General features: G+C 35.3%; 1 protein-coding gene across 1 annotated transcript in view; it reads right to left on the bottom strand.

Annotated features, from left to right (window-relative positions):
* ERC2 (ELKS/RAB6-interacting/CAST family member 2) overlaps positions 1 to 27,271 on the bottom strand; it is a 499,935-nt gene that overhangs the window by 44,136 nt on the left and 428,528 nt on the right. The window contains exon 20 of the mRNA XM_085302360.1: positions 12,656 to 12,846. Within this exon, the coding sequence (XP_085158486.1) occupies positions 12,766 to 12,846 (81 nt within the window). The 3' untranslated portion in view covers positions 12,656 to 12,765. The remainder of the gene's footprint in view (positions 1 to 12,655; positions 12,847 to 27,271) is intronic.

Raw genomic sequence — 27,271 nt, 5'->3', positions numbered from 1 at the left:
AAGGTCTTTCTAGATCTCCTGTTTCCAAACTGAGGGTATAAAGCAGAAATACAGAATATAAATTAAAAGTAGAAAAGTGCTTTGCTTGCAAATGACAGAAAAGCAGGCAAGGATTTTGATGGTTTTGTGATTGGCATTGTTTCAATGCTTCAGTAATTCATTCCTTTTTTAGTATAGATTTTAAGCTGATTTGAGACAAAAAACAAAAATGTTGAGTAAAAAACTTTTTACATTTAAGTTATGCAAGTCAGGAGGCTTAGCTCTGATTAACAAAGCAGTTCCATGCACTCTGTAGCTAATAAATGCTGATTTCTGGATATTTTGTTATAAATGATATGATATGTGACTGTTACTGAAAAAAAGTGATAGTTCATATTCTATGTTCATACAAACTAGTGGACCTATAGCAAGCATAAATACTCAATGAATATCAGTTCTACTACATACTTATCAGTATGACTGCCCTTTCCAGTACTGTCAAAAACTGAAATTATTAGAAGTATAACAAGTATATACAGAAAAATGTCTCCATAACCTTGCTCATAAGAACCAGAGTGTCCCAGAGCAATAACTCTCTAACAGCAGGCTACTCTGGTCTTCCCAGCCAKATCCATAGCATCATTCACAGGTACAGCTATTCATATTCCCTAGACGCTACACTGAAATTCAAAATTGTAGCTAGCATTCAAAGTTCAATGTCATAGTCAGATCATAGTAAGTAAAATCTTGTCTAGAAGATGCAAGTCTTTGGTGGCCACAGCATTCCTATCTAGTTGTCTACATGGAAAATGGACTAAGTTCCCTGTAGGAATAGTAAATCTCTCAACACATGGGTAAGGGGAGGTGCTTAAAATCTCACTTGAATAAACAAAAGAAAGCAAGAAGAGAGGGAAAGAGAGAAATAACTAACTAAATACAATCAAACCCAGCTAGAAAATAAATAAATAAAACACTAAGAAATTTGAATATCTGACATGAATCCAGGGAAAGCAAAGCTCTCGATTAGGCTTCTAGAAACCACAATTTAAAAAGCCAACAGTTGTCACACTGGTAGTAGAAACAACAGCTACTTCCTGTCCTGTGCTGTCTATTATAGAAATAAACTTACAAGATAACTACATCAATGTGACAAATGCTGCTAAATAAGTAATTCTAACGGAGACCTTTTTTTCCTAGTTGTTATTTACATTAAAATAACACCCAGAGGCTGTAAACAGGACTGGAACCTAGTAAGCAAGTTTAGACAGCTCTATGCATAGTGTTGTCTAAGCCTGCTTAACAAACGCGAATATAGAAAATGAGCTGATGTATTAATATATCATATTACACACATATATAAAAATATATATATTACACACACCTAAACATGTACACACGAATACGTATGCTCCTTGCTTAATATATATACAAACACACATATCTTATTCACATGCACAAACTCATTCTTTTACATTATTAGAATCATAAAATATATGTGTAAAATATATCTCTATATATCTCTATATATCTCTATATAATAGACATTTAATATCTATTAAATATCTATRTTATAAATATAGTGTAAAGTGCAAYGACATCCTGGTTCATGAGTGGGCTGCATAAGCACTCTTTTTTAAAAAAAACAGGCTAGCCCATAATCATTTAAGATCTGATATTTTTGTAGGCACAATCCATAGCAGCAAACAGAATTAGCAGTAGATTTAATAGCAATCAGTATTTTGAACATGGTTTTATGCAGACATTGKTTTTGCTATTTTCTCCTTTGTGGCGCTGTAGCAAACAATTGTTCCCTCCAAGCAGTATTTCTCTTTATATTTCATGTTAAAAAATCTGAAGATATGTGGTTTCACAACAGCTCTGTTCAGTGCAGTACTCTGCTATCAGCTGATGAGAATGATCTGACCAGAATGACAACTCTTTTTCTTCCATAGATTCYTTGGACAGAGTATTCCCAGATATTAAAAAATGATCATACAAATTTTTATTCTATTTTGAGAAAGGCACAGGAGGATTTTCAGAGGCTCTATACACCTGAAGCTTCCATGAGAATTCTAGGAAATTCTGGTTTGGATTTTTTTGGTTGCACAATGACTAGGAAAGCAAATGTTAAATACCATGAGATTTKTTTCTGCTTTCTGTATCCTGTCCTCTTCAAGAGCTGTAATATTTGCCTCATGCTTTTTCATCCCGAAGAACCATATCTAGTGGTAATATTACTTAGAAATATCCTCAATTAGTAATTTTTTAAAAGTCCGACAGAATTCAAAACAATAGTCACCTACTAGATACTAATGCCTCGATATGTGCATTTCTTCCTCAATTTCAAGCAAAATAAGACTGGCTGTATATCTATAAACGCTTTAAAGATAAATAGGGCATTGTTTAATAAAAGATATGAAGTTGTTTAGGCAAAAGTCAAATGCAGCTTGGTGAATGTGAGAACAGTTCCTATTTACAGCCACTTAATTCAAGTCTGTATTTGCAATTTTCAGTTGTAAGGATTTTCTGGCATTTTAAGTAAAATTTATTTTGCTAATTGTTTAGATTAGAAGAGAAATATTTAGCCTTGCRATTTTCTTTTATGTGGGATGACATTTTCTTATTATCTTTGACTGCTGTACTTCTGTTATCCAAAATAAAATATTTTTATATATTTATACTGTGAATATGTCCTAAATAAGTTTACATAGCACTATATTTGTATTTATCCAGAAAGTGATAACAATTTGAAGTTCATGATGTATCCAACAGAACTGTTTGTCCAAAAATCTACACATCTGTTTAACGGAAACAGAGGGAACAAGACCAGAAGGAATAGATTTTGGTTACTTATCTAGAACAGGATATATTTAAACTAAGGGTTGTTTAATAGCATCTCAGGCTTTGACTTATTTTACATTGAAGGGATTCTGTCCCACATCAAAGACATCTGTTAAAAAAGAAAAAACGGTTCCTTTCTTAAAAAAACTTTGGCTGAACAAATAATTTTCAATTTAGGAGCAGGTGACAGTAAGATATCTCCCAAGGGCAGGGTATTTAGACTTACATGGAACTAAACAACTCTGTTATGATGAAAGTCGGACATTCCTCAGTGCGGAGATCTAATGAAAACATCAATGTTTTACTCAGTTTTGAAACTGACAATTTAACAGTTTTGCAAGAACCATTTAACATTTATCATCACTTTCTGCAAGTGTCACACTTAGACAAGAGAAATAGTTACATAAAGCAAACAATTCTTGCATATTGTAAAAAAACCGCACAAACTTCTTAAGACAATGTACGTTTAAGAATGATCCTTCTTTGCAATAAACTGTCAGCAATAATGAGTTTCCATAAACAGGAAATGATTTTATAAAAAAGGAACAGATTATCATCATCTACGATGACAGAAACTACATATTTCCTTTCTCTCTCACTACACTGGGATGACTTTCTGCTCAGCTCAAAGTCCATCAGATTTACYACTTGTATGGACCAGGCAGAGGTCAGAATGGAAGACTGAAAATCCCTGCAGAGCCACTAGAGGCTACAAGAAAGGGGACACTGGCATGCAGGATGAGAAATATTAAAAGAGCAAATTCATTATTTTAGATTCTGCATCTGTAAGAAAAATAAATTTGCACAGAGATTTATCACTACATTTTTCATTAGCATGCCTAAAACTGRAACTGCTGCAAATGGACAACTGTGCTGCACACAACAAAAGCCTATTTATGAATTAGGACTCTATATACAATATGCCTTAGAAATTGTTCATAGTTCAATCAAATGCATCTATAGATTTGTTAGCCAAGAACTGATAAAATGTTTACTTGCAACAGTCAGGTAAAAGAACGATATTAACAGGTAAAACATATTTTCATAYATGTTTCAGATGTTTTGTTCAGTCAGTAGCCAGTTTCCAAAGATTACACAAAAAAGTAACATAGGATTTAAACAATCACACAATTAAGATGTTCATCTGTAAATAACACTGCTTAAATAACTCTGCAACATATGGTTTCCTTTTTCTACTTGCTATTTGAGAGCTTTTTCTGAGTATAACTAATCCTTCTAAAATGAGAATAAAGCAAGTTATTGTCTTCTGGAAACTAATGAAGTGTATTACAACCACAGACAAAGGGACTGTTCCTCATTCTTCTCAGCAGAGTTAAGATGCCCACAAAAAGATTTTATGTTCACATTAAAATGATGCTTAGAGCTCAGAGGTCTAGATTCACTTAACAAATTTAGTAAAAGGAAGTGGAGTAACTGCATGAATGAGGAAGAAAATTTCAGAAGGGAACACAAAAGAGACAAAGCACAGCGCAGACATGATAGAAAGCTTTTCTTCTGTTGTGATTTTCCTTGCTGAGGGCTCTGTGCCAACAAAGACTGAATTTGTGGRCTGGTGCAGATACTCAAATTAAAAATATATGTATATATATATTGTTTGAATGATGCTTCCATGGAGCTGTTGATACATAAAATAGTATTTACATTTTCATTATAGTATTGATCCAAGCCCTATGAAGGATTTTGTTCTCCTTGTATCTGTTAATGTGTACAGAAGAACAAAGCCACATGCTGAAGAAATCATGTTTGAACTTAGAAGTCATTACAGTATCACTCCAACTAGCAGGGCTTGAAAAGGCAGCTCCAGACCAAGTTGTTTAAAAAGTTCTACAGAAAAAAAAACCCTCTTTATTAAAAGATGTCTAATTACAGAGGGCAAAACTAACAAGGATCAAAAGCTTGGGAACCTATGGAATTCACATATGCTCAGGAAAAGCAAGAGTATTTGGCTACAGAGCCTTTCATTCAGGTATTTTGGTGATATGTTTTAAATATGCTGATCTAGAATATTGGTTCCTAGCCTTCTTGCAGTGGAGATGCCCTTGAGACGACTAGTAGTGTTTTACACCTCAGTGGCTTTGGTCTTCCTCCTTCTTTGCCTTTGGGATATTGCTTTTTCTGCTCTGATGGTAAAGCACACATCTTCTGTAATACTATTTCATAAATAATAAATTTTAATAACCCACACTGCTTCAACATCAAGGTTGAAATATCATGCTCCCAAAAGTCAGGAAATTCCCCATACAGATAAAATCATTCTGTAATGTTGAGCTTCAAACTCTGCAAGCAGTACTTGCAGTAATTTCCTATTAAGCATTTTTGTTTGATATGTGAAAATCGTAATTTATTGTCTCTCACTAATACATGCTATAAACTTAGTACGCATAGCAGTTCAATATCAATGTTCCAGGACCAACCATAATGAGGCATCTCACTTTCAAGATTAAAATATCTTTAAAAAGCAGTTCAGTTTTTATGGTATGTTTGCTTACTGCTATTGTACAATGGATAAATGTAGTTTCCTGCATATATCCCGATCTCTGTTTTATAAATCATTTAGGCTTTTGCCATTGATTTCCAGGAACACAGGTATAGCACAAGAAAGTAAACAACAACCACCACATCGTGTTGAAAACGCTGTTCAAACCTCTAGCAGCTCAGACAAATGGTCTATAGATAAAAATCAATTAAAATGTGGATTTTTGTGTCCCTTTTAAAATTCTTTGAGCTCATCAAATTCAACTGAGGAGATCTGTTAATCAGCTAATTATTTCTCTGTAATGCACATTAAATTTTATTCTTCTACTTTCCATTTTTATTTGAGATTTTGTATGATCTTACCTTGTAAACAGCAAGTGCTCTATTTGTAACTGTCTGTGCTTATAAAAGACATCTTCTATAATCAAACGTTATTCTCTTTGATCATATTTCAAAGATATATTGCCCACAAGAGGACCCAGACTTTACAGAAGGTCTAAGCAGTTAGCCACCTACACAAGCTACAGTTTGAATCACAGACCCCCAAACATAACAATGAGCTTGTCTCTYTTCAAGAAAGTCCCAGCAGGACTGTGCCTCAGGATGCAACTCTCAGAATTTCAGACTGCACTGGACAGATGGAAAAAGAGTGCGTGAGAAATACATGTGACAGAGTCACGCAAACCTTCAATCTTCATATTGTAAAGCACAAATGTCCAAYATGAGACTATATTCAGCTTCATATATTTTCATTTTTACAACATTCTTAATTGCCTATTATTGAAAAGAATAAGATCTAGATCTGCTGCACGCATATTTACATACATATATGTGTTGAACTTGACCTATATGGATCAAATTAAAATCATGAATTTGCATCATCTGTTTTGACTGGTAATAAAGATAAAACTAACGCAAGTACTATAGGTATGCCACATTATATTGCTTCCMAAAAAAAGCTAAAGAAAATCTTCCTGGAGAAAATTTCAGTCGTGTGTTTTGCAATATGCTTCATATTTTTGCATTTTTCTGCATCAATTTGTTATGGAACTATCTTTCAGATTATTCCTGCTTTTGTTTTGTTTGGTGCTTGGTTTTAAGCACAATCATAAACGTATTTCCATTTCATGCTATTCCCAGTTAGGAGTAAAATGACTGTATTTCCAAGAAAGAAAATTACTAGGGAATCTGTTCTGCATTTGTAGGCTAGAGTGAGGCACTTTGAATGGAGAAGAAGAATTAAATTAGCCCCAGATATGGRGGTTGAATACTAGCCATGTGTTTTTGAAGTAAGTATCTGCAAACCCTTTCCCATAGATTCTTTATAGTCTGAACTTTACACATATAAATACAACAATAAAGGCATAATCTGGTAAAAAGTTTGCTGCCCTACAACAAACACAAATCTACCCAATTTTTAGGTGAAACACTTTTTCTCTCTTCCAAAGGGGCCACTGGTCCTTGAATAAAATATTCTTACCCTCCCCCACAGCCATCAGTTTAGAATGAAAGTATATTCCATGTTTAAGATTCTATATTTACTTAGTTTAAATATTTATGGGTGAGATGTATATACAATATTGAATAAAACAGAAACCAGATTCATTTCTTAATGAGTGAGAAAGAATAGACTTCATATGGGACAAAAAGAAGTGTTAAAAATTCTGACTAGCTCTTTAAAGTCAGCAACCACAAGAAATGTTAAGTCTTCTCAACTACTGTACAGAATAACAAAACCAAAAGTGTTATTAGTTTTTCTTCTATATTATCAGATTTTTATGACAAAGGTTAGAATGTTCAAAAAYGTGTTTAAATTTATTCAGCTGTTCTCATAGTTTCATGTTTCACTGGGGCTGCTACACTGCATATGTTCCCATATGACTGGATTAAAGCTATCTAACAGGATGGTTAAAGTTATTAGTCCAGCATCTGAATACTTGTTCAGATCCTCGTTCATCAAGTATTGACAAGCTGTGAAACTCATATTGACATCTTTTTTAAAACAGGGCATTCATGGTATTTGTCAGATCAACGCTTCTACAGACTTTTCCTCCTCCAAAGACAATGATAAACTAAAACTGGAGGTAAACCCAGTTGTAGGAGGACTGGACAGCCCAAGGGAGTGGTAATGGGATACAGARACATTAACCTTTAGGTCACCAATTTAAATTCAGCTCAGGTTGATCATGACCAACATTCCCATGTGATGAATGTTTGCTAGCCTGTGCAAAGAAACAGACACAATAAATATTGGTGGACATATTACCACGGTAACTGATCCTTGTTGGAATTCTCAGCAGAAAATCTACACACTGATGGGGCACCAAACTGTCCTGATTTCTGTAGTTTCACAGAGTCCATCATCAACTGCATATTCCAAAACAAGGTCCAAATCACAATCAAACAGCTTATGACAGGGTTTGATTCCCCCNTAGTTACATGCATTAACTAGAAGCATCTCCAACAGTGATCACCTCTGAGTTCCCCTGGTCATAATAAAGTACAAGGTGCAAAAACAGAGGTACACAAAAACATACAGAAAAGTGTCACTTGAGTGCACTGCTGTTGTACTTCAAGTACTACTGCTAGACAGATTTGGCTGAACCATTAAAAGTATGGATATAGGAAAAACAGAGGAAAATCTGAGACAGCTGACAAGAATAACCAGAGGCATGGAAAGTCAGCTCTACACAGAGACTGAGATTCAGTTTAGAGTTCTGATTAATAAATGTGGCCTGGTATGAATATATAAAATAACGATTATTACAGGCATTTCTTCACAGCCTGGGGGTTATGATTAAAGCTGGACACAAGTGTTTTTTCCTAGCTTGTAAGTATTTTGGAGATTTCAGAAAGGTCTTGTTAGTATTAGGGCAGATCCTTTCACAATTTCCACAAAAGCAGAGATACCCAACATATTACCRACAGTCCAGTGGTAATGACAGTTGCCTTGGATGCATTAGATATTCAGCTGGGTTTAAGYCTCTATTCAGCCGGATTCAGAGAAGGAAATTGAACCAAAGTTGAATGTCTTAAAGGATAATGCCCTAACTATTAGGCTCTAGGCATTGTAATGCAGATTTCTGTCCAGGTTTCTTGCTGCGTGGTTCCATTTTAAATAAATTAGTTATTGAGTATTTGGAATTAAAGCATTCTAGTGGAAGTGTCTTTATACTTGACATGAGAGATATTTCATGTTTGATAAATCRACAATTGCTATCACAACTATGTGAACCTGAAAAATTCACAAGTAGCTCCAGAATTTCCAAGAGCAAATGCAAACSTTTCAGATATTTGCGAATAATCTCTTTCTCTTTGTGCAAATRCTAAAGAGGGTACAGTGAGACCAGGCAATGAAATCTTTCTCTATTTAAATAAAATATTGAGAGACGTAAAGCTGGGAAATCATTGCCACTAATCACTCATCAATGAATTTCTTATATAAAATGAGAACAATAAAATATGCAATAAAATGAAAATCACTTTCATATAAAATCAATGAAGGGAAAGCATAGAAACACCCATATTACTATTTGTGTGCTAAGTGACAATGCAGTTGATAATTTTCATATCTGGGAAGAGAAGGCCTTAAATTTGAGCTTTAGCCAGCATGTAACTCTTTACTGTGATTTTTTTTTTACCTATGCTATCTGTAATCTTGAAAATATGCTSTTCCCAAATTAACTACTAGTTTTCATATCACTTTAACTGCAAGTCTGCTTTTCGTTTCTGTAGCATATCTTACATTGACTATTGCCTGATTATTTACTCTGCCAAAATGCTTATTCATCACAACATTTGATTATTATAACTCTTTTATGCAYGGCCTCCCAAAGTACACAGATCCAAATCAACTAGAATCATGTAATATTGTTTACTCCACTTRCAAAAATCTCATTCATCCTTGAAGACCTCTACTCACCTCCAAAGATTCCCCCTCCATCAAGACATAGCTTTTAAACATTTTCACTTCTGTAGAATCGCTTCTAACAGTTTTCTCTGCTCTTCTATTTAATTTTCCAATTACAGTTTTCTTTCAGGCCTTTCTATCCTTTTCTGTCATAATACAGGCAATCACAGTGTACTTTAGCTATTTATCCTACATTCATAACACCGGTATTTAAGCACCCACAGATTTCCCCCTTTAACATGCTGAGAAACATCCACTTYTCTGGAGCAATCAGCCGACACTGCGCTAAACTGTTCCCTACACTGGCAGGTCCCAATGCACATAAAATCATTAACGTGCTGTTGACCGATAGTCTCTATCATTTGAACTTCTCTTCACAGTGAAACGAGAGGTTTGCACYGTATTGTGCTGCAAACGGTAGCCCTTCTGAAGACGGATTACGAGGCAATGAAAATCCTGCGTGGAGAAGCACAAACACGGCCAACGAACTGCACAGCAGTTGGCTCAGTCAGTGCCACCTTCTTTGGGATGCCAGCTGCACCCTTCCCAYTTCTGCTGAGTGCTACCCTACTATATGAAAAGCCTTATTACAACAATTACAGATACTAGAAGAGGTAGAAAAAGACTTGTCTTTAAAAACAAGTCTTCCATGTATACAAGTTTCTGTTCCCACACACACTCCCAATTTACCATACTACAAAGAAGTAAGAGTTCACAATTCAATATATTTGGATACCAAACCAGGTGATACACACACTGCCAGAAAAGTAATACGTATGTAATGCATTACATTATTCCTTCAGTGTTTTAAACAGACAGAAATAATAATAAAAGATCTGCCAAGCAAATTCACAATTCTAATTTTATACCATCTGTAGCACTTTAKACTAAAAATATTTCACAGCTGTCATTTTCAAAATTAGCATTTCAATTAAAAAGAAAACCAAGCTCATACTGGTTGATCCTAGCCATTGCCTTGCTCACCAGAATAATCTCACTGAAACAGGCAAATGCATTTGTATGAATAACGACTTGTACCTCAAGCCTTAATGAAAACATACATATTGAAAAAAATAAAATGACAGCTTGGAAATTAAGTCAGAAATTTTGACAARCATTTGTTTTATAAATGCAATATAGTTAATCTAGTTGAGTTTGCTGAGTTCAGATCTAGTACACACTGCTCTACAGAACTACAACTGCATCAAAAGCATTATCACATTCAAAGTTATTTAACTTTTTAAAGTTTCAAAATACATTGTGTTTACCTATGGTTCACACCTGTCAATGCATTTTTAAAGAACAAATTCTTCCTAACATCTTGTTTAATGATAACACATTCTTTTAAAGTTAACTTGCATTTGAAAAACAGATTCATTCAGTCCCTCAGTTCTACGTTCAAAGGCGCTATTAAACTAACCATAGTCTAAAAAGATGGGAATTAAAAATGCTATGTGCAGAATTTAGGCACCTCCATTCCAAATGGTGGTCCCCAAGGCCCCTCTGTCAGCCTGGAGATGTCCATTCTACAGTTTTCTTTGGTAAGATTTGCCAGACACAGAAGTTCTCAAAACAAGCCTAATAGACACCAACCAGGCTGGGTTCCCTGCAACATTTTTCAGGTGYTATTTCTTCATAAAATAGCAGTCATTAATAGCAGTCGTTCCCAACTTCGTAGTAGGACCACACCTCCCAGAAGCAAAATGCCCAGGTTTGATTCCTTCTTCAGTCTAAGATTCAAAGCAATATCTTTTAGGGGAGTGTTCTAAACACGAGGCCACAAGCTGCGTGAAATGCGGGGATGARGATAAGGATTTATTAAAGCCCTCCTGCTGAAACTGTATCATTGAACAGAAAATAATTCGAGATACATTGGGCCAGAGAAAGAACACAAGAGGGAGCAAGAGTCTTTAGCCTAGTGATTTGGGCACTCAGTTGGGAAAAGGAGTCCTGGGTTCCTGGCCTTTGCTCCAAAGATGATTTACACAATTTTTATAAGAGCCTTTTCGTAAGTCCTGTCTTGAATATGTCTATAAGTTTTCCTACTTGATCCATTTCTATAAGTAATATTTGGGGTAATAAGAGTCATATTTAACAATGTGAATTACCCAAACATTTATATGCTTGTTGCATGATTTTAATGCTMAATTGAAAATATAGAACATCAATAAAATTGAAATATGCCAAAAACTTAAAAGTTTATTTTATATCAAAATTACTTTAGAACTTACTTGAAAACAGGAAGAACATAATATTAAAGCACAAATGCATTTATCTACCTCTGTCAGTAACGCTGCTTCGAATTACAAAGGTAGAACTGATTTTTTTTTTCCTCATCTTTCTCAGAACGTAGTAGCCTTTCATTTTAAAAAAAGTTTAGTAACACTAACAGACTTCTCATACCTTCATTGGGTCAGTTTCAGTTTCTGATTCCCACTTCATAGTATTTTCATTTTCTTGTTCTCATTCCCTAGCACAACAGTGCAACGTCATGCAGGCAACTGTTTAAATCCAAGCAAGTTTACCCTGAAATTCCCACTCCAACAATTTCATGGCCATATTTCTGTTTTTGCTAAACATTCTTTTTATAATAGCTTCATTTTGGGCCTAAGCCTACATAACAGTGTCCCTTTAAATAATATTCCATGCCTTGAAACATATTACAAAAACTGTTATATCAAGGCAAGTTATGTAACAGCTCTCTATGGTTTTAGCGTATTTACTCTGTCACGCCATATGTGAGACTGCAGCCTCCACAACAAAACCTTTACACACTGAAGTCATTATCTCTGTGAAGTCTGCGACTGGCATTTAAAACTTATTGATGGCCTGGGTATTGGTGGCTCAGTAGGCAGCACTCTTGCCGGAGGCCCAGAAGGTCACAGGTTCACATTCTGCTCCAAGAACAAGTTGGACATTTTCCAGGAGCGTGTGTGGGCTGTGCTAGACTCCTAAAGGGGCCGTCCTTCGGACAGCAAGCGAAACCCTGTCTGCTCTCTGGATATCAAAGTCCTCTTGGAAAGGGAAGAGGAGGAACGACAAGAAGGACGTCTAACACGCCTGATGCAAGTGAATGAAAACGAGCGTGCGTGTCGAGGACCGGCGCTCGGCTGTATGGGCTACACACAGAATGGTAAAAACCTGCAGTACGCGGAACAGTTTGACACGAGCCACTCTGGTCTGGCAAGCACACAGCTGCCATGCCTGCTCATTATTAGCTAACTTCTTTAATAGCAGAATTACTTTGGATTCAATTTCACACTATGAAAAACACACGTGTAATTTTCGTAAGTGAGGTGTCTAAACAAAAACGTTTTAACGCCTGTAAAAACTTCAAAGCATACTATGCAATTACCGAAAAATCTTCAACCAGTTATCCAAGTCAATACTAGTAACACATATAGAGAATAATATAAATGGAGATTCAACCTGCTCTGGTGTTAAACTTTGATACTTGAATATCCCAGATGTCTCCCTCCTCCTCCTCTTCTTTATAGACAGGTAAAGATGGATCTCTTGAAGGAACTGGGGATCACACTCTAGGCAAAGGTTGGACAGGTGATCAATGTACAGCGTGAGATTTTGCCGTGGCTATGTGCCTCCAACAGTGACCGGATCATCTGGTTCAGAAAAACAATTCAAAATTGTAATATTTTGTTACAAACTTAATTAGGGAAAAATTAGCAGAGGGGAGAACAAATGATTTTTGTAACAAGGAATGCATGACAGAACTTCTTTGCATAATTATGCCGTTCTTTTTTAAAAATTAATTTATTTCTTATTTCAAATTTTGTTTCATTAACATTCTAATTTCTCAGGAGTCGGCCTTTGGTGGAGTTCCTGCTATTTCCACAGATCAAATGTGTCCAAGTTACCATGAGATATGAAGTTATTCTTACAAATTTTGATTTCTTTTTTATGTCTCTGTAACAAAACCATACAAAATGCCAAGATAAGGCCTGATCCACTACTTCAGTAGGCTTTGGAGCAAGCCAAAGTTTATTAAGCCAAAGGGGATTCTACCTYTTAGTGTACTTCCAGGAGGTATTCATAAATGTTAATGTTTGTTTCTGAAGATTTATCTCCTAACATTCCCTCTTTTGTCAATAGCTTGAAATAGCATTTTCTAAGGGACCGTTCAGAGCACGTAACACAAGACTTTTTTTTTTTTTTTTACACATTTATGAATACAACCTTTTATCTAACTATCTTGTAAATAGATCTTTGGCATTTTTACCACCATAGAAAAATAAATAATGTCCTTCTCCCCACAAATATCCATTAGTATAATGGGTCCTTAGGTTTAAGTTTGAGGAAATCAACCTGTACTTAAGCAACAGCACTTACACATATTAAAACAGATCACGAATTACAAGCATCATGACATCTATGAGTATCACACAATTAAGGTGTAAGTAATGAGCTTCTTAAACAAATCAAGTTCAATGATAGCATTATTTCTGGTTTAGAATTGGAGGAGTACATAACATAATCCCAGTGCCAGTTTGCGAAGAATTATGAGTTCATTTTGTCTCTAAAATATGAAAAGAAACTATTTCAAGGAATGAAAGATGTCCTCTTAACCTGTGACAACAAATTTGTTTGTTTTTTTCTCTTCTCAGTAAGAAAGCAATTAGCTTTTTTTCCAATAAAAATATCCTTGTGCATATATAAACACTCCTAGTAATCATGTAATTACCTTACCCAATCAGATTAAATTGCTGTCAGTCGAGTTCCCACTGCTGATTAACTTTCGTGTACTCTAAACCTAAATGAAGTCTTTGGTAAAGTCACTTAGTCATTTACAAAGGTGTCTCTATGATTCTAAAAAGTATAACAGCAATATATTATTTGCCATAATCATCAAATATCCAAGGTCAAGGAGAGATCACAGTAGACTCCTTCTATAAAGACCTAAAGAAATACAGAATTAAGATATGTTGCTTATTTTTGTGCTTCTTGCCATGACTTCTAAATGTAACAGTAACCTTTGACCCCCCCACATTAAACACTGTAATTAAGTAATTAAAACTAATTATGCAATTTAACATACATATTTTTGTCCTACAAGAGGCAGGTTAATTACCTCACTCATTGACCTTGGAAGCTTTCACAGTTTAAATAAAACAATGAGGCTTTCAATTAATTTTAAAGCACAAACAGAAAAGGAGCAGTACAACCACCTCTCCATGTTATTATCACGTAGATGGGTCTCTTACAAATCTCTTCATTTTGTGTTACATAAAGTAAAGAAGATTTCTTTCCTTCATATGCATCTCTATCACTATAAATGTCAAAACATTTGTGAACAAATCATTTGCATGTTACTTGAAAATGCAAGCAAGATGGGAGTCCATATACATTTTTTTTTGTCCCATTTCTTTCTTCATTATGGTTTCTGCACATATTTCTCTATATCTCTCGTTGTTTCATCTTCACTTTCTCCCTTCCTCTTTCTTCTTCATTGTCTTCTCTGTTCTACTGCTATATGTAAAACTCACTAGTAATTTATACCAAACTGGTATAGCTGTTGTCTTTTCCCATGTCTGCTTGCACTCCTACTACCATTCATGAGCCGGCATGTCAAGAGATGGTGTTTCCCACCATGGCCTGGCTCCAGTGGCTTCTGTTAGTGATGATGCAGCACACCAAGGAAGCCCTGGACTGCAGAAACCACAGTGAAGAAAACAGGGTAGGTGCTTAAAATTGTTCTAAATTTTCCAGTGCTGGAAACCTAGTAAAAGTGAGAGAGACTTTATGAAGTTATTCAAACATGTTTCACTTGATGTCTTTAATCTCTTCATACACACATATATATACACTACATATACTGCATTGCAAGTTTTAAAAATTTTACAACAGAGATGCATGCAATATTACATTGTGTACAAGGAACTTCTTTTGGTACAGTAAAATTATCATCAAAAATCAACCTTTTTATTTTCAGTAAATTAAATCCCATGCACCTTCAATGACAAGTTGCTCGTAATAAAGAATAATTGTTAAAATACGTGCCTACAAACTGTCTTAATAAGGATCACATTCTACTACCCTATTTCTAGTGCTATCATAGACACAAATAGCTCCACCACAGTACAGAGAGTCAGCTGTGAAGGGACAGAAAATGTGCATATAGGTAAACCAATTTAGCTTTAAATTAACCCTGCTTTATGTGAGGATCAGAAAACAGCTACTGGCAAATATGCAAATCTTTGCTGACTTCTTGGAAGTCAGGTAAAAATATCTACAGTGTACTTTGTATTTTTGGTGTCATTTCTAATGTATTATTTTTGGAGCCTTTCAGGTTCTCTCCTTTGGTTAAGCCTGACCTGCACAAGCAGCTCAAAAAGATACCAGTAAACATTTGACATAATGGCAACAAGGAGCTATGAATGCTGAAAGGGCAGCTACAACAGGAAAGAAGCAACTTCAGATGGCAGCAGGCCTTACTGCCACATTAAATCTCAAGTTGGACTGGATTGATATAAAGTAAAACAATACGTCGAAATAGTGCTCCAAACTTCTGGGCAGCTGTTTGAAGGAAAATAACATAGTGCATATGTAGAAATCCTATCCAAGGTAGCCGAGGAAAGTATTCCTTATATTCTCATTTAACAAAAAGGTTCCTTCTGTTCTGAACGGAACATTAAAATTCTAATTCAGTTCATCGGGCATCACAAACAGAGCAGCCAAAGAATGTGTGAAGGAGTCCAAATATGGTGCTATTGAAACAGAGTGGATTAGAGGAATTGGGACAGAATCCTACAAGTGGCTAAACAGCAGCAGGAGATCAGCTTCACAAACAGCGGGAGGCTGTTCTTTCCAGACGTGAATGACATAATACAGGCAAAACAATCAAGATTTTAGCTGATAAATGTACGCATTAGGAAAAGACCTTGCTGTAGAACTTTTTTGCTCAACCAACATGTAGGTAAATTCTCCAGATCTAATTTATACTGTAGAGCATTCTGCCTCATATGAACATGCCATGTTAATTATTTAAGAGAGAATCCTGTATAACATAAAAACAATATTTTTTAAGAATCTCAACATAGGAAACACAGAGAGTATTTGCTTAAAGATGCAGCAAATGAAAAAAGCTGGAATTTTTGTAGTTTGACATATCTTCAATTCTGTCCTAGACAACTTTATGTATATCAGCTTAACAATATGTAAATATTGTGAAATATGTAAAAATATTAGCCCTAAATGTCTGGAATATCTGGAATGAATCTGTAACAGAATATCTATATAACTCTATTGATTATTAATAAATCCGGAGTTATAGCAGTGGTAGCAGTATAGAAGTTTTAAGGTCCCAAAGGGGGGAGTTGCATTTGTAAAGACAGGTATTGAGTTATCAAGACAAGATGCACTTAATGAAAACAAAGGATCAATATATCATTTTGACTTCTAAATCTGATGGAATTTTATGAAATCCTATTTCATATGAAATTTTATGAAATTTCATTCTAAACATCTATTTTCATTAACACTATTTTCAATATATCTTTTAGAGGCTGAGATTCCTCATACTTTCAGTCTCATGCTACATGAAGTATTTTGGGAAGAACCAGAAAAAAATTACTTAATGGCTTTTTTAGCTAGGCAAACGTAAAACGTGTAAAACATTCACATGTTTTCCCCAAATTCTTCCTTTCTCTCAACAAAACATCTCTAGCCTTCTGGGCTAATGACTTTATTAAGTTTGAAATAAATTATAATTCTGCTCACAGGTCATAAAAAAGGCTTCCAGCTTGGATAAGAGGCCACATTTCTCCTTGCCTTTTAGAACATGTGGACTTGAAAATATAGATGGTGAGGTAACTGAAGGAGACCTGGCAGAGAACTAAAGAACAACCACACTGGAGTGGACCACAGGTCCACCCACCCCAGCACTTTTTCTCCAGTGGTGGCTCCTGGTATAGTCTGCCAGCTCATGCAACCTTCAAAGCATTGATCTATGCACTACAGGCAATATTTCAGTGTTTAATAAGCCCTAATGCATTTTCTCTTCCCTGAACTCATCAGATCAGTATTTGAACCTGTATAAACTTTGATACTCACAGCATCATGTGGCATGAAGTTCCAYAGATGAACTGCAAATTATAAGAAATACCCTGTCTCCTTTGCCCCATTTTTTAAATTCATTAACTGTTATAATTTTATCTGATACTCAGACTGATTGTAGTATGAGTGATAGTGATTAGTTATGTTGAATTCAATTCTTCATAAGAGATGGCATTGTACTTTTTGGAAACTCACAGATGTTTAGTTAAACCTTCTTACCTGCTCAGTTATCAATTATCCAGTTTTCTGTTTTCCTTTAGAAATCACTTTAAGAGGCTGTGGTTCCTTTGAGAACATAAGCTATTGTGGTAAGGAGGCAGGACTGAGAAAAGGTCAACCAGAAGAACAAAAGCACAGAGGTCCCCTGCATGTCATTTGAGCTAAACCTCTGACATGGGCAACCATATAAGAGCATTAGGACACTTGAAGGCTGCATACCTYGAGCCCTCCCTTCCTCAGCACATGGCCAGAAGTTCACCTGCAGCCTGATCACAAAGGTGTCATTCCCCATCAYGTGCTTCAGGGAGGGAACACGACAGATGATGATATTTTGATCATTAAATGGATATGTGAATAGCTATACAGTCATTTCAAGGGGTGGGACCAGATCACAGATCAGGCCAAGTTCTTGCCAGCTGGCTCCCACCTATGGATCATGACAGAAGTTGGCCATCCCTGCTCTTAATATGAACAATTTCTGGAGAACTTTCATGAAGTCGTATAACTAGGAATTTGAAATGGCATAGAGATAGTAGTAGGATTCAGGAGTTCTAGCTCTAGTCCCCTGCCAGTTGAAGAGTAACTGGACGACGCTCTTCTGTTACCTGCAGCCTTGAGCAGTTGTCTAAATAAGCAGTCATCTTGTTTTCATCACCATAGGGAGTGTGACTTATTTACACATACAGAGGTATTGCACATTTATAGCATGTTTGGTACAGGGCAGAGCAGCTCTGTAAAAGCTGATTAAGACATTATGCTGGAGTAAAAATTGGATGCTTTGTGAATATCTGTGTTTTGGCCTTTCCCCAAATGCCTTTCCTCCACAAAGTAAGGGAGGACAGCTGGAGTAGACTAACATTTAGTACACAGGAGACTTTTTTTGTTTCCTTTTGAAGGTATTACTTGCATGTTATTACATTTACATAAAGGATCCTTATTCTTTCCCATATATAGTAAATTGCATTACAATATGTGAACGTTGTATAGCCACTTCTCCCCCCCCTCCAAATACTAAACAGAATTATTCTCTCTGTCATTCAAGTTCCCCTCTTTTCTCCCCCATTACAAAGAATTGATGCAAATCTATTTTTGTTTGGTCTGTTTTCTGCTGACAGCAATTAATTCTAAAGCCTACAACATAAAGACATACAAGTATCACATATGTTTTTAATCTGCAAGTAAGTTATCCAATTATTTTAGGTAAACTTTATGATCACAACCATTCTTACTAACTCTGATAGGATAGGTTATTTTCTTCTTAATGGCTTCTTATACACTGCTATGGAGAATATACTCTTGAATGTTCCTCATGGTTTTACCTCTTGATCTTGAAATAATATAATCAATGTGCACATTTTGTTTATATTTATTAGTGAAGAGATACTAAAAGCATGCTGGGAAATAATATTCCATGCCTTAGGACTCAAGCAAGTTCTCTTTAAAATAGACCTTGTATAAATCATGGACAAAGTTGACAAATTTCATGGATTAGTCATGGTGAAAATATTAGATTTCATGGTTTAAAACAGATTAATATGAAAATCATATTAAAATCCTGATTATCCAAATTCTGCATGTTTCTAAAGAATAAAATGAAAGAGTGATAGTTCCTGAGTCCATTTACTTATTTACACTTGCACTGTGTCACACGTGCAGTGTAAATCTTCCTCATCAACCAAGTGCATTGCAAAAATTATGAAATTTACATTTAGATATATTAGGCAAGATATGTCAGAACCAGACCATCAGCAATTATAAGGACTATATTACATTAAAGCTACTCCAATATGTTTTTCTATCTAATTATCCTTTGTTATTAGTTAACATGAAAATACTTTGTCACATATAGACAGACTTTAACTAAAGGAAGAAATAGATTTTGAAATGAGAGCCACTATTTTCATGTTAATTAGTTGTATTTGGTGCATTTCATTAAAAACTAGGAAAAGAGAATCTCTTAAAGAAGTTCCACTTTAACAGAATATCTTGGTATTATGGTAAAAATATAAAATTYATACCAGTGAAACAATATTTGGAGTAAAGAGAAACTATCAGTTTTCATGTAAAACTTCATGGCTTTTAAGTCTTTCATGATGATGTAATTTAGAGTGAGGCCTTTTKCAAAAGAGAGGTTACATATAAGCATGTGATTCAGAGAGACTTGTTGACTGTATAACTACTTGGCGTAATGCCTACATCTTTTCTAGTTAGTTGTATAGACCACTTGTCATCTTTGCATATGAAGACAGCCAATTTGTCAGACATTTGCTTTAATTCTTTGTCTTCTTTACAATAACCTTCATATACATCCTGGTCATCAATATCATATATCTGACTGGAGGATGGAAATTCATTTGTGTCTCCGTCCTATTTCCTTTGCATGCAATCCTCCTGGGTCTTATAGGATGTACTTAATAAGAACCACATTATTCTGCTAAAGGAAGTCCTTGAGCAGACTTCGAGAAGCAGTATGGCAAATTAGTTTCAGAACATGGAAAGTCAGGTTGGAAATAAAAGCTACAGTTATCTGCAGTCTTTTCTGCAGTTTAGAAAGTAAGAAAAAAGAAGTCTATTTGTCAAGAAAGGATTTRTTTGATGTTTTTCCTTTAGAAAGCTGTACTAATTTATCCATAAACAATAATGTCTTGGACATTAGCTGAAACAAACCTAAACTAGCTTTTAGYTAAGTTCTCATTTTGAATATATGAGCAATCACACTTCTTTTCCAAGTGTATTTAAGTGTTTTGTTTCCACAAATRTAGAACATGATTTATAACAAATTCTACACCATTCAAATATCTAAATTAAAAAGCATATTCAAGTTCACAAGATAAATAGCCCTTTAAAAGGTTGGAAATGTCAGGTTTATAGCTGTCCTCGCAACCTTAATTCTGCCCCCTGGTGTCTATAAATTAACATTATTTTTAACTAATCACACATTATTCTTCACTCTAGATTCTCAGTGTCATTCTGTTCACAGGCTGAATGTTTCTTACACAATGAAGCAGCCTTTCTGTAGTTTCAAAGGTCTCAAAATGCTGCCTTTCCAAGCATTTCCCTGAAACTAYTTTACCGATTGCTTCCTGAGCATCTCTGTGCTGCTCATCACTATATCTGAGTATCACTAGAACACTAATAAACTGCTATGTGCATCTTCTTTGTGATATGGAAAGAACATTACTGTCTATGTGAGAAAAGATGGTGCACAGATGTTGGGCACAGTTTCAAAAGTGTTTGTTGTGGATGTCTTGGTCATTTCTCTAATGCATTGGGTCACTTGTATAAAGTTCTTAGCTTTCTGTAGTCTCTTTCATTTTCAAAACAGTCACGCAGACTTTAACACATCATCTTTCAGACAATTCTATAAAATAAATTTGCCATTCGTAAATGGCAAAACTCAGGCAAAAGCAATTTTTGCCTAGGCAAAATAATAATAATAATAATAATAAAAACCGGTAACCCAGAGAACTGTCCTAGACCTCACAACGGCCGGGCCTGACTCAGCTCGTCCTCTGCTCCTGAAGAGCGCACGCTCTCGCCACCGGAGTGGCCASAGCTGCACTGCTTTGAGGCACTGCAAAAGGCACACGCATCGGACACAGGTCGTGACTGAAATGAAAAATCAGAGGAACACACAATACCTGTACTTTGGGACTTGTTAGCACATAAGAAATCTGTAGCAAGAGACTGGGTAGGTCTAAGTTGACMTTAATATTATTGTTTGTCTCTCTCAGCATCAACTGTCTGATTTACTGTGCAGCCCATGAATTTATTTGATATAATAGATGGTAGGCATGGAACAGCTGTGAAGTGCTATAGAAAAGGTACCAAATGACTGTATAAATGAAGAGTACTGTAACATGTACAGAAAAGGGCACTAAAATAAAATTGGTATGAGCTCCTTTAAATCTGGCACTTCCTAACTTCCAGTCTCTTAATTTACACTATATTGTCCATTTACTGAGGGCATTTTTTTAACTTTCACTATAACTTTCCTGTATTAAAAAACAAAAGACACAGATAATTTTTATGATGCCTCATTAGCATCAGAAGCAAAGTTTGAGTTGCTAGCAGTCAGAAATGTAGTACAGATACATATCATTTAAAATAAACCTGTGGTTATAGTGCTCACTTCCAGTTATAGTGCTGTGCACTGAAAGAAAAAGCTACTAGCTAATATATCCGAGCAAAGGGAAGCATTTCTGGTTTGCCTGGTTGAGTGTTAAGGCACACTGTAGCGTAAGTCTGCCACTTATTCTCTGAACAAAATTTGAGTGGCGTCTCCACAGTGGCCAAGCAAACTGAAAAACAGTAGAAATAGGGCTTTTGAGTCTTTAAACTTACCAGCCGTGCTCTCTATTTTGAAACAGATTTGATCCAAAAATCAGCTATAATTAAAATATTAGGTGACATACAACTTAGAGAAGTATAAGCAATGCATATGGTCAGGTTAAAAATATGGGATCTCCTCTTTGTTTTCCATCTGGTTTGCAATCACACAGACCTCAGTGAACTTCTCATTATCTGTTCTAACTCCAGTAAATTAGAATCAGCTACAAAATTTAATTAAAAGCATTTCTTCATAGAAGTATTGAATGCATTATTAGCACTCACAGTTAATACTCACAGTCAAGTCTATGAAAAAGCTCCCATTTTCTTTGGCAGGAGCAGATTAAATCTAAAATAGTATCAAAATTCCACTTTACAGTAGTGAACTTATTTGTTTTGTGTCTGTATTTCATTCTCTCCAGTGAAGAAAAATGATTTAATTTGAATCACTTTTATGTTCTCAAAATCTGGGACTGAAAGTACTGCAGAAGATGTTTGAGCTACTATTCAGAAAAAAAAAAAACATAATATTTAGAATTAAAAAAAACAGAATCTAAATTTTGGGCTAAAATTGGTCAAAAGTTTGACACAATAATCTCTCCCTCCACTTTCTCATACAGTAAGAGAAATAAGGAATCCATGTTTGTAGAACGTTTTAATGTCCTTAGCTGAAAATCACAGAAATGCAAAGCAAGTATAATTGTTGCTATTATGATGAAAATGTCTAGATCTACTCACTATGTTCATTGCCTTAAGTAACACAGTGGGAAGTCTGTTATTACTAAAGGAATAAACTTTTTCATCAAACACTCTTTATAAAAATATTTCCCTGGAAATGTAACACAGCATGTAGCAAGACTACTACAATTTTCCATCAACTATGAGTACATGCAGCATAGGTACTGTATTTAGATAATTTTACTTGAGCTTTTTGGCAATAGTTCCTCTTAAGGAAACCTACATTAACCTGAAATTTAGAGTCTGTTATCCCCAGGCCAGCTTCATTGGAATTTTTAATATGGCACTGTCTATTCAACAGTTGTGTGTAAAATGCCAATAAACTGGCCAGAAAAGAGCTGAAGGGCTAATTGCCTTTTAACTCCACTGTGATGATAAAGTCACGTAGAAAGAAAGGAAAAACTCCCACTGCTTTAACAAGTTTATCTGACTGCCACTTTAACATTCTCTGTCTGCATGCACTTTAGTGCATTCACCAATAAAAGGATAAAAGCATTCAAAATCCTATAGCCTCGATAACTAAGAAACACCAGATTCAAAACGTCTGCTCTGCTGGAATCGGCCCATTAGGTCAGCTAACTTTTTGCATGGTAATTCATTTCGACTATACAGTATATACACAAAGAAACCTTTTCCTTTTGTTGCAAAAGATTACAGATCCTTAGGAAACTAGAGTAGGTGAGTAAGGGGAAGTTTACTATTTGAAAATAGTAACAGTATAAAACAGAAACTGCTTCTCGCAGACGAACAGTGAAATAGCACCATTCAAGTCAGTGGCAAAATTCCTATTGAGTTTAATAGAGCAAGGATTTCATCTCAAAGGAAACTGCTCAAAATGTGATACAGGAAAATAGAGTATCACTTAATTTTGAATGCTGGATGAACATATAAATGCATGTAAATGTTTTTCAATTATTCTCAGTTCCTTGAGCCACATTTTATATTCTGCCTCTCTTCTGTACTTCTCTCTTCAAAAATTCAATTTTATAAATACTAATTTTTTCATCTGAATGTGAATCAGCATCTGCTAGACATCTCTTCCTATACTTTTTACATACTGTATTTTTACATGCTACTTCCTATTAACGTACAGTCAAAAGCATGCATGAAATAGTTACAGAAGTCAGTATTTATAGACAAAAGGCAACTTTCCTTTGCTAGCTGAGTGATAACCATTCTTTTCCTATTTGATTACACAAAATAAGATGGTTATCAAAAGATATTCACAAAATCATTGAAAGAAAGAAGCTACTGGTCACTTAAATTTTTGCTTGATTTGTATTTTCACTTTGACCAGAGAAGGACCATTTTCATCTCTGATATTAAATTGACCCGTTCTACTTAATAAAATAAAAGCAGCAGTAGAGGCATTATGATTGCCAGCTGTCAACTACTGAGTGTTGTTTTTCTATTAAAAATCTCTTCCATGTTTTTCTTATTGTCTCCTGGAAAGAATACAAATTCTGAATTCCAGAGGAATTTCTACAGAAAAGAATACTGTTAATACCAAAAGTTCCTCAAGTACTCACCAAGGAAAATGTTGCATCATATTACAGTAAAATTTAAAAGCAGAAGTTCAAACTAAAAATGAAGTGTCCTTCACAACAGACTTATGTGCATCAGAGCCTATGCATTAATGTACTTATTTCCATACAGTTCTGCATTTCCCTTCTCCATCACTTCATAATTTGTTCCAGATCTTTTTTATTTCTTTCACATTTGAAGGCACATTGTTCCACATTTGGGTGACAAAAAGACTGAACTGGATGGAAGTATACTGAAAAGTTAGAGAGAATGAAAACAAAAATGAAGTTAAATTTTCAATTTATGAAGTAGTAATAAAACTAAAGAAAATATAGTGCCCAGTTAGACCCAGAATGTTCATCCAGAAGAAAGAGGATTGATATGTTCACAGTACATAACAAACTACTTTGCTATTCTTCCCACTGAAAAAATGCCAATACTTAAAGGGAAGTCATGAATTTATCCACAACAACATATTAGTTTTAGGTTGTCACTGTGTGCAGTACAGGGGTATTCCTGAAGCTCAGATCTCTGTTACTAGATTAGAAGGCAGAGTAAACTAAAAGATCAAGCTAATCTAGGATAAACTTCTTTTCCACAGTTCAAAGGCACTGGCCTTTCCACAGGTTCAATTGCAGGTTTCTTTGAAGATGTGCCCTAAAGTTCATTAAAGAAATTTCTCTGACTTGAACCGATTTCAGCATCAAAAAGATAATGCAAGAGCTTCACTGCCAGAAGGAACCTGACACGCTGACTTTGAAAATTTATTAGGTGGTATTAGATTATTTTTCTATTCTTCCATTAAAAGACTGTTTTATTTCAACAGATCTTTATGTTTACATCCTTAAGAAATCATTAAAAATTAGATGGAAAAATTCTTGAAAATGTAGATCTTAAAAAATGCAGGAAAAACTCCTTATTTAATTCTTTCTAGAGAATCCAAACTCAGCATCACTGATTTTTTTTCCCCCTCATCAACTGTGCTTAACAACGTTTACAGGTGATAGTGCACACACTAAACTGTCAGTTATTGCTTATGCAGCATCTTATCTGTGTACTGCAAAGAAATACAGATGGCAAGGACAACCATAGCCTTTAACAATGTAGGATTTAGACAGATTTACATTGAAACTTAGATTAAGAATATAGCCTTCTCTTAATAAATAGCCTGTGTCAATAATAGTTTAAGGAGAAAAACTCTGTTTAAGGTTTCCAAAAACTCTACTGAAATCAGTGAAGACTGCTGGTTTCAATGGAGCTATACTCAGTCCTTAAGATGGACACACGGTTTATATGCTGGGCTGAATGTTGATCTCCTTGCTTAAACAAATTGTTGGTATGACAATCTTAGGAAGGGGCTGTCTGGAGAACTGAAGTACTTCCAATATTTATTACAAAATTGCTCAAAATATACTCTTTTCGATATCTAATGCTGCACTGATAATGTGTAAAAATTAAAACAGACAATTTCCCAGCTGAAGTTTAAACRCGCGATATCAGTTTACGAAATAAGCAGGCAGATTCTCCAATCTTCTGCCTTTCCAGCCGCACGAGGTGTGGTGCCTGGCCGCTCCAGAATTCTGACCTCAGTTCCATACCGGACTCCCAGAATACGGCATTCCTGAGCTTCGTTCAATTTCACGTTTATTATATATACTGACTTCCTAACCGGATCCTGTCAAATAAAAACCCCTTCATGGCGTCTGACAACTATTATTTTGTAAATACTGCTGATGCATGGAACTTGCCTTCTCGGACCATAAATTCTATATATTTATGTCTGAATTGCCTGAATTTGGCCAATAAAATACTTGTATTGGCTCAAAAAACTGCCTACAGGACAGGTCCAATATTCCAACAACACTGTATGCCACCTTTAAGCTATTCTACCTTTTACCTTTATAAGAAAATCCTACATTGAAACTGTCATACATACCAAGGTTTATTTGAACCACATCATCCTTGCCTGTTTGATGTATTCTTTGTTACTCTTTCTCTTCATAAAGGCATCCATCTGCTTCATAAGCCTATTTATGGTGTTTACTTTGCCTTTTTGAGTCCAAGATTTTATCTTGTAGATAAAAAATCACAGAACTACCTGCCAATGTTGACACATTTAGGCCTTGTAGTAAAAGCTGTGATGTTAGATAGCTCACTCGAAGAAACAGTCTTCTATCAAATGAATAGAACCGATTACAAAATAATCATAAAAAATGACATGACAATTGATACAAAAATACATACTGAAGATAAAACACTGAAATTCACTCTAAAGCTTTGGTCTGTTGCTATATATTCAACCTCTTATAGTGATGAACAAGCAAATACTTGGTTGATCAAAAAGATTTTGAGACACTGATCCACCTTTCTGTCACCTAGATTTAAAGTTAACCACTTACTATGGCTAAAGGCTGACATGTTATTTTTTCACTTAGATAATGAATTTCTAGAAATTTGTCTACTGTCTGGCATACAGTAGTATAGTTGTCGTTGGTACGACAATCCTTAGCACATGCATATTACACAGTCACAAAAGACTTGTATGGTATAACAACATTTTTAGCTTACAAGATCAAACAGTAAAATGTAAAAAGTTCCAGAATTAAAACTGCCTTTGCAATTTGAATTCTGCCCCTTATTAGTTATGATACAGTCTTTAATTATATGTTTGCACTTTTTTTTTTCCACACAACTCCTGCCTTAATCAGTACACAGAATGGATGTCAAGCACTTGCCTGTGACCAACATTTTTGATACAGCATCCTGTCTTCTAGTTTGGTTAAATAAATGCTATTCGAAAAAAAAAAAAATGTCAAAAAAAACTATTAATCTCATTCAGGCTTCTCTATAGCGTTCTTCATTACAACACTTGAGTTCATTTACCTGAGTATCAGCGCCCACTCCTCAGCCGTCATGTATTTATCTTTATCTCTGTGAACTCTCTCCAATTACCGCCATCAGGGATTTTGCCCAGTCAGTTCCAGTTTCCCTCTCCAGTTTCCTTACTCAGCCATTTCCAGTCCTGTACTGTAGCCTCCATCACGCTCTCCAATCCCCGTCATACAAGCCCCTCGTTCACTGCTTAGCAGCCCCAATTTTTCTCCTTTTCTCCTGTACCACCAACCATCATTCTGTTTACAGAGCTGTCCCAACCGGACTGTACCC

This window comes from Rhea americana, unplaced genomic scaffold (assembly GCF_003343005.1).
Source record: "Rhea americana isolate MKP2758 unplaced genomic scaffold, rheAme1 scaffold_19, whole genome shotgun sequence".
In the NCBI taxonomy this organism is placed as follows: Eukaryota; Metazoa; Chordata; class Aves; order Rheiformes; family Rheidae; genus Rhea; species Rhea americana.
Note: the sequence above shows the minus strand (reverse complement) of the source record. Positions and strands in the feature narration are given on the sequence as shown.